Genomic DNA, 8,526 nt, shown 5'->3' with positions numbered 1-8,526 from the left:
GTCATGGTAGTATAGTTCAGATCTGATTTTTTTCTGTAGCAGTGATAGTTAATTGCGGATTTCATTGCTGATTTCATTAACTGTATACATTAGCTGATTTTAGTTCTGTACAAATCTTATACATTCATTACTGATATCAGTAGTTTTTTTTTCTTTTATTTCTATTGCTGATTTGTTTAGTTTTGATTATTGTTCTAGTATTGCCAGTTGAGTTGATTTCTGGTTCTTTATATCTCATAAAATCAGTGGAGTTCAGATCTGTACACACTAGCTTTCAGTGCTGAGTTCAGAAATCAGATCTGAACACACAGAAAAATCTTAGGCTGATATTCAGATCTGTGTATATTGATCTTCATTGCTGAAATCAGAACTTTTTCTTCTTCTTCTAGCCAATTGTCTCTATATTAGGCTGCTCTTCTTACTTCAAGTGTTCAATCTGCTAGAGTTGATAGGCTACTTCTCTGATTTCAAGCTGGTATATCAGATTTCAGATTTGTCTATATTCAGCCTGCTGATTGTTATTGTGTTTAAAGCTTTGACTTCTTAGATAACATTCAGTCTTTTGCCTTGTAAACTACTGCTAGATTAGGATTGCTAATTGTTTAATTATTTACATTTTTTATTTGAGTACATTAGTCTTTTTATTGCCTTGACTTGTATAATTTATGACAAGCAAACCTGAACCAGAGGAAGTCCCTTACGACCCGGAGATTGAAAGAACCCTCCGCATCCGCCTAAGAGCTGCTAGACAAGTTAGAGCTGAAATTGAATAAATGGATGAACCAAGGACTATGATGGACTATGCCAAACCAACCCTTACCGGGGCAGCTTCAAGCATTATAAGACCAGTCATTGCTGCTAATAACTTCGAGATTAAACCAGCCATAATTCAGATGATCCAAAACACAGTTCAGTTCTGTGGTATGGCTCATGAAGATCCAAACTCTCACATAGCCAACTTCTTAGAGATTTGTGACACTTTCAAGCATAATGGGGTAAGTGATGATGTTGTTAGGCTGAGGTTATTCCCATTTTCATTGAAAGACAAGGCCAAGGCTTGGCTGAATTCATAACCAGCCGGACCTATAGCCACTTGGGATGAAATGGCTAGCCGATTCCTCTCCAAGTACTTCCCTCCATCCAAAACAGCAAAAATGAGAAATGACATCACCACTTTCTTTCAACAAGATGCAGAATCTTTATATGAGTCATGGGAGCATTATAAGGAGCTGTTAAGGAAGGTCCCTCACCATGGACTTCCTATATGGCTGCAAGTGCAAACCTTCTACAATGGTCTAACCGAAGCCAACAAGGTCATCCTAGATGCGGCAGCCGGGGGCTCCATCAACAATAAGACTCCTGAAGTGGCCTATGCACTCATAGAGGAGATGGCAGCTAACAATTACTAATGGCATTCAGAGAGAACACAAGTGAGGAAGCAGCATGGTCTTCACAGTGTGGACACATACACAGCTCTATCTACGCAAATAAGTGCACTCAGCAAGAAAGATGATGAGATGCAGATGGCAGCCATGCATGTGCAGTCCATGACATGTGATTGGTGTGGGGGAGGCCACATCAGCACTGAATGCCAAGTTAGCAATCAATTTAGGCAGTCCACAGAACAGGTTGACTTTGTTAGCAACTTTGCAAGGCAGCAAGGAAATCAGCACCACCATGCCATTAACTCCGGATGGAGGGGCTACCCGAATCAGTCATGGCCAAATCAGCATGGGCCAAAGCCCTTTCCCCAAAATTTCCATCAGCCGGAAAAGCAATCTAACCTAGAGGAGCTGATGACCAAGTTCATAGCCAATGCTGAAACCAGATTTCAGAACCAAGAGGCTTCAATAAAGAACTTGGAAAATCAGGTTGGGCAGTTGGCGCAAATGATTTCAGCAAGAATACCGAGCACTCTACTAAGTAATACATAAGTGAATCCATGAGAACAAGTGCAGACTATCACTTTAAGAAGTGGTAAGGAGCTGCCGGAAGTAGAGAAGAAAGCAAAGGCTGAAAACAAGGCAAATGCAACCCTTGAAACCGGAAACAAGAAGGAGGAGCAATCTGAACCGCAACAAGAAAGACACCACCAACCGCAAGTTCCCTTCCCCAATAGGCTGAAGCAACAGAAACTGAAAGAGGAATTCGGTAAGTTTCTTGAAGTATTTAAAAATTTACACATTAATATTCCTTTTGTTGATGCTTTAGCCCAGATGCCACACTATGCAAAGTTTTTGAAGGAGACATTGGCAAACAAAAGGAAATTGGGAGATGTGGCTATGGTTGCTCTAAATGAAGAATGCTCAGCAATCCTTCTCAACAAGCTACCCCAAAAGCTTAATGATCCAGGGAGTTTCACTATCCCTTGCACAATAGGCAGTTTAAAAATTGAAAAGGCATTATGCGATTTAGGAGCTAGCATAAACTTGATGCCATATTCGGTTTTCAAGAAATTGGGGTTGGGAGAACCCCAACCCACTAGAGTTGCATTACAACTAGCAGATAGATCCATAAAGCATCCAAGGGGAATCATAGAAGATGTGCTTGTTAAAGTAGATAAGTTCATATTTCCAGTTGATTTCATTCTATTAGACATGCAAGAGGATGTTGAGGTTTCTCTTATCCAAGGGAGACCTTTCCGAGCCACGGGGAAGGTAATGATTGATATCCAACAAGGGCAACTCAGCTTTAGGATTCAAGATGAAGAAATATTTTTTAAAATGTCTGATGCTATGAAACATGCATCTTCTAGTGATGATTCTTGTTACATGGTTGATGTTAATGATTATGTGGTTGAATATTGCTTTCAGGTTAGCAGGTTGGCCGACCCCCTTGACCTTTGCATACAAGAGGGAGGAGTTGCAAGAGACGAAAATGAGGAGATTCAAAGCATGGCAGCATACCTGAATGCCAATCCTCAGTTTCAAGAGAAGGGATTTCTCAAGTTGGAGAGCTTGGACAGACCACCAATACCAACAAGCAAATTTTCAAACCAAGAACCTCCCACCCTTGAACTGAAGCAACTTCCACCACATTTGGAGTATGCTTTCTTAGAGGCATCATCAACTCTATCGGTAATCATATCAGCAACATTGAGCCCTTTGCAAAAAAAAAACTGTTGAGTGTTACGGGAACACAAGACAGCATTGGCTTGGAAGGTAGCCAACATCAAGGGCATCACCCCATTAGTATGCATGCATGGAATTCTGATGGAAGATGGCAGCAAGCCCTCAGTTCAGCCCCAAAGATGCCTGAACCCGAACATGAAAGAGGTGGTGAAGGCTGAAGTCATTGAGCTCCTAGATGCCAGGATTATTTATCCTATCTCTGACAGCCCTTGGGTGAGCCCCGTGCAAGTAGTACCCAAGAAAGGTGGCATAACCGTTGTACCAAATGAAAAAAATGAACTCATCCCGACTATAACTGTCACCAGGTGGCGAGTATGCATTGACTACAAAAAGTTGAATGAAGCCACACACAAGGATCACTTTCCTCTCCCGTTCATTAACCAAATGTTAGAGAGGTTGGCCGAGCATGAGTACTACTATTTCTTGGATGGGTATTTAGGTTACAATCAGATTCCAATTGCACCGGAAGACCAAGAAAATACCACCTTCACTTGCCCTTACGGTACCTTTGCCTATAGAAAAATGCCATTCGGATTGTGTAATGCTCCAACAACTTTTCAACGGTGTATGATGTCAATATTCTCTGATATGGTTGAAAAGTTCATGGAGGTTTTTATGGATGATTTTTCAATCTTTGGCTCTTCATTTGATGCATGTTTGAACAATTTGGAGAAGGTACTTAGGCAGTGCAAGGAGACACATCTAGTGCTGATTTGGGAGAAGTGTCATTTCATGGTGCAAGAAGGCATAGTGCTTGGGCACAAGATTTCACAGAGAGGTATTGAGGTTGAAAAAGCCAAGGTGGAGACAATTGAGAAATTTCCACCACCAACATCAATCCGAGCTGTGAGAAGCTTCTTGGGCCATGTCGGGTTTTACAGAAGATTTATCAAGGACTTCTCCAAGATAGCCAAGCCACTGTCCACTTTGCTTCAAAAGGAGGTAGCCTTTGAGTTCACAGCCAAATGCCTACAAGCATTCAACATCCTGAAGGACAAGTTGATCAATGCGCCCATTATGATAGCACCAGATTGGACACTTCCATTGAGCTGATGTGTGATGCGAGTGATTCAATCGTAGGAGCTATGTTAGGACAAAGATTGAACAAACACTTTCAGCCGATCTACTATGCTAGCAGAATCTTGAATGATGCTCAACAAATTTACACAACAACCAAAAAGGAACTACTAGCGGTAATCTTTGCTTTCGATAAGTTTCATTCATATCTGATCTTGTCCAAAGTTATTGTGTATATAGATCACTCGGCATTAAGGCACCTACTAGCCAAGAAGGATGCAAAGCCGAGGCTGATTAGGTGGATCCTCTTGTTGCAAGAATTTGATGTTGAGATCCGAGACAAGAAGGGTACCGAGAACCTAGCTGTTGATCATCTTTCCCATTTGGATAATGTGGATTTAGAGGAGAAGACAATCAACACCATCCGAGAAGAGTTTTCGGATGAACAACTCTACTCCATTTAGGAAAATTCATCACCTTGGTATGCTGATTTTGCAAATTACCTTGTTGCACATGTTATCCCTCCTCATCTTTCATATCAGCAGAAGAAGAAATTCTTCTCTGATGTGAAACACTATTTGTGAGAGGATCCCTTACTGTACAAGCTATGTGCAGATCAGGTCATAAGGAGGTGTGTACCCGAGGAGGAGATGGAGTCGGTGCTCCAGTACTGCCATGATAGAGAAGCGGGAGGCCACTTCGGAGCCAACTGCACTGTAGCCAAGATTTTGCAATCGGGTTTTTATTGGCCTACCTTGTTCAAGGATGCTCATAGGTATGTGTCCACATGTGATCAATGTCAGAGAGCAGGTAACATTTCCCGGAAGAACGAAATGCCCCTAATTAATATTCTGATTTGTGAAATTTTTTATGTATGGGGTATAGACTTCATGGGACCCTTCCCGAATTCTTTTTGGCAATAAGTACATCCTAGTGGTTGTTGATTATGTATCTAAATGGGTGGAAGCCACAGCTTTACCCATAAATGACTCTAGGAGGGTCGTACATTTCCTAAAAAATCTATTCACCCGATTTGGCACACCCCGAGCTATCATTAGTGATAGGGGAGCCCATTTCTATAACACCCAGTTTGAGCGGTTGATGCGAAAATATGGTGTTACACACAAATTAGCTGCCCCATATCACCCTCAAACCTGTGGCCAAGTAGAATCAGCTAATAGGGAGCTCAAAAGAATTTTGGAGAAGACAGTAGACTCTGCTAGGAAAGACTGGGCAATCAGGTTAGATGATGCATTATGGGCATACAAAACTGCATATAAAACACCCATCGGCATGTCTCCCTACAAGTTAGTTTTTGGAAAAGCATGTCATTTACCTGTTGAATTGGAACATAAGGCATATTGGGCACAAAAGTTCTTAAATTTTGATTCATATGCCACAGGAGCAGAGAGGCGGCTGCAGCTGAATGAATTGGATGAGTTCAGACTTACCGCCTATGAGAATGCCAAGGTTTACAAAGAGAGAACTAAAAGATGGCATGATAGGAACTTGTTGAAACATGATTTTCATGTGGGCTAGCAAGTGTTGCTGTATAATTCCCATCTCTGGTTGTTCCCGGGCAAGCTGAAGTTGATATGGTCTGGACCTTTCACCATCACACAGGTTTTCCCCTATGGAACTGTAGAGGTCACCCACCCGGCACAGGGCACATTTAAGGTGAATAGCTAGCGCCTCAAGCCATATATAGTGGGAGGAATGTTGCCTACTCCATCCACTGTGTACTTAGATGACTGGTGATCTCACTAGACTGGCGAGTTTCGAAAGAACTATCATAAACCTTCTTGTTTTTTTTCTGCTTTTCTTAGTCTTATCAGTTGAGTTTAGTTTAGTTTTTATTTCTTAGGTTGTTAATTGAATAAAGCTATTGTTCTATCTCTAGTTTTATGTGATTCTCTACAGCTAGAGGCTTCCCATCAAAGGAGCTATTGGAGAATTTAGAATGATCCTCAGGGAAGTCCTCTAAACCCCTCTACTTACATGATATTGCTCTTCATGCCCTTACCCTCATTGCTGGATTCATTTTCACTGCCTAACACTAGGAACATTGAGGATAATGTTCATCTTAAGTGTGGGGGAATTAGGCTGTAGCCATGCACCTCACTCATCCCAACACATACATACGTGCATGGACAGGCCGAATAGACTGAAATTTCCCCCATGATTATTGTTGTTTATTAGGTGAATTCAAAGAGGAAATACAATGAGTTGAAGGAGACCACTGCATGTGTCAGTTTTTTATTCTTGTGAATGATCCAACTTACCACAATGCATGAAGTTAAGAAAGCTGAATATGACCTTCATCATGACCAGCCCTAACTACCTTCATGTGTAGAATGCACTTAATTGAATAATTGATTATCATTCGAGCTAGTTCACATCTGAGCTGTTAATGCATGAGGTTCAATAACTGAAAAAGAAAGAAAGAAAAAAAAAATGTGAGATGGAGCATAAAATGCACTCACACAAAAAGAAAAAAAAAAGAAGAAAGAAGAAAATTCCCCATGTGAGATGGAGCATAAAATGCACGCACACCAAAAATGTGGTTGAACTCAGATAGATGCAGTGACAAATTTGAAACCAAGCTCATAGTAATGATTAATTTTAGAGGTCTAGGTGTTGATTTGCATGTTGAATGGAAGTAAACGTTGGAGCATGAAGAATTTCATATTCTCCTCTCCTTGGCTCTTATGTATGTGATAAGAATGGTAGTTCATAGGAATGAATCAGGATACTTACAAATTTCCTGACCACTCAATGCATTCTCATCCAAAAGTTCATCCGGTAAATGGTGATAAAGGGGGGGGATGATCAATTTATGGGTTATGTCTTTGATCGATGACAAGCAAAAGCTTAAGTGTGGGGGTGTTTTGATGTGTGCACAATTTACATATAAATTCTGGTGTTTATGCATGGTTTTGATGCTGATTTGTGTGAATTCTTACCCCAATTGAGCTTCATTTCAGGAAATTGTCAAAGGGGACAAGTCTAGGGAAAACAAGCATAAAACCATGCTAAAGGAGGCCAAATTGAAGGTGATACAGCCCAGTTGGGAGCAAGGCCCAGCCGAAAGGTCAAAGGAGGGCTATTCGGTCCTTAAAGTCCATGCAGCACTCTTTGGGAGAGCCCAAAGAGAGAGCCCATCCACAGCCTTCCAAGGGAGCCTATTCGGCCTAGCAAGGAAGAGGCCCAATTGTAGCTCAAGAGCAGCCCAAGTTACAGCTCAAGAACAACCCAAAGTGCAGCCAAGAGAGGCTAGGGGCGGCAACTTCTAGAAAGTTCAAGAGAGCTAAGGGCAGCAACTTCTAGAAGGTTCAAAAGGGTAAAGGCGCCAAACTTTCTAGAGGAGAGAACTTTCTAGAGGGGAGAACTTTCTAGATGAGAGAAAGGGGCTGAAGAGAAGGCTATAAAAGGAGAAGATAGCTAAGGGAAAAGGGGTCAAAAAAACCTTTTGGGGTGAATTCCTTTTGTGGAGAAGAGAAAGATAGGCGCAAGAAAGGAGAAGAAAGGAGAAGATTCAAGAATATTCAAGAGAGGAAGAAACTGATTTCAAACTTGGAGAAGAAGCCATTGGGAGAGATCAATCTAGGTTGTCTTCTTCCTTGATTTCTGAACAAGTGTTAATCGAATTCAGCTAAGGCCTTCATGTTTATTTTCGCCATTACTTCAATCTTTCTCGCTATAATTGAATGGTGTTTCATGTAAATTCAGATCTGTAATTAGTTCTCTAGGGTTATTCGAATGGATTAGATTCAGATTTGATGTTTCTTGATTAGAAATTCAATTGTAGAACTGCTAGCTGAATTGCTATTTTGTAATCTCAGATCTGTAATTTCAGATCATGAAATTGTAATATCTGAATTACTTGAGAGAGAATTCAGGTAGCTTTAATTCAGTTTGGCTGCATTGTTCTTTGGAAATCCTAGATTGCTTGAGAAAGACTAAGATTTCAGATCTGCTAATCAAGAACCGAATTGAGTGCAAGGTTAGATATAACTTGCACAATTCGGTTGGTGATCATTCAATCTGAAATGATGCCCTATAATTTTAGATCTTAATGCATGCATGGGGATTAAATTATTGCTAAAGATAGAAGAATCATCACTCATGCATAGAATGAACATGCACTTGAGAGAGGTTGTTCATTGCCTTGGGGTTTCACCAAACCAAGGCTAAATCCTAATCTAATCGAATGACCTAGAGATCTAATTGCTAAGTCAATTCTATGCATAGTTAGCTTGTCTTCTCAATTTGCTTGCAAGGTGTTTGATCCAATGTTTTAGAGATAGTTTTGTAGTTAGAATTTCATATTTGAATTAAATTTAAATTCTGACTGATCAGATAATAGATGGTTGATATA

The 8,526-nt window shown here is 40.7% G+C and overlaps 2 protein-coding genes and 1 non-coding gene across 3 annotated transcripts; 2 read left to right on the top strand and 1 right to left on the bottom strand.

Moving 5' to 3' along the window:
* Nucleotides 1-1,151: 1,151 nt before the first annotated feature.
* Nucleotides 1,152-1,258, bottom strand: LOC148792265 (small nucleolar RNA R71). Its single transcript, XR_016071049.1, has one exon. It is a non-coding gene; the product is annotated as a small nucleolar RNA R71 (small nucleolar RNA).
* Nucleotides 1,259-1,523: 265 nt separating this feature from the next.
* On the top strand, nucleotides 1,524-3,125 carry LOC148792264 (uncharacterized). Its single transcript, XM_088903772.1, has 2 exons — nucleotides 1,524-1,871; nucleotides 1,959-3,125. Exons 1-2 carry the CDS (start codon nucleotides 1,524-1,526, stop codon nucleotides 3,123-3,125), a joined length of 1,515 nt encoding a protein of 504 aa, XP_088759898.1.
* A 2,124-nt stretch (nucleotides 3,126-5,249) lies between these two features.
* Nucleotides 5,250-6,107, top strand: LOC148792263 (uncharacterized). The gene is made up of 3 exons (XM_088903771.1): nucleotides 5,250-5,618; nucleotides 5,772-5,825; nucleotides 6,069-6,107. The coding sequence occupies exons 1-3, from the start codon at nucleotides 5,250-5,252 to the stop codon at nucleotides 6,105-6,107; spliced, it is 462 nt and encodes a 153-aa protein (XP_088759897.1).
* The last annotated feature ends 2,419 nt before the right edge of the window (nucleotides 6,108-8,526 follow it).

This window comes from Nelumbo nucifera, chromosome 4 (genome assembly GCF_055504915.1).
Source record: "Nelumbo nucifera cultivar China Antique chromosome 4, China Antique-T2T, whole genome shotgun sequence".
NCBI lineage: Eukaryota > Viridiplantae > Streptophyta > Magnoliopsida > Proteales > Nelumbonaceae > Nelumbo > Nelumbo nucifera.
This window is presented reverse-complemented; position numbering and strand designations above follow the sequence as displayed.

Bases quoted from the DNA above. Each gene is read 5' to 3' on its own strand.
- LOC148792263 (XM_088903771.1), top strand. From the start codon at position 5,250: ATGCGAAAATATGGTGTTACACACAAATTAGCTGCCCCATATCACCCT. The intron at 5,619-5,771 runs GTTTACAAAGAG...ACCATCACACAG, and splicing joins CCGCCTATGAGAATGCCAAG to GTTTTCCCCTATGGAACTGT. The intron at 5,826-6,068 runs GTGAATAGCTAG...GATTCTCTACAG, and splicing joins CGGCACAGGGCACATTTAAG to CTAGAGGCTTCCCATCAAAG.
- LOC148792264 (XM_088903772.1), top strand. From the start codon at position 1,524: ATGGCAGCCATGCATGTGCAGTCCATGACATGTGATTGGTGTGGGGGA. The intron at 1,872-1,958 runs GTTGGGCAGTTG...GAACAAGTGCAG, and splicing joins TAAAGAACTTGGAAAATCAG to ACTATCACTTTAAGAAGTGG.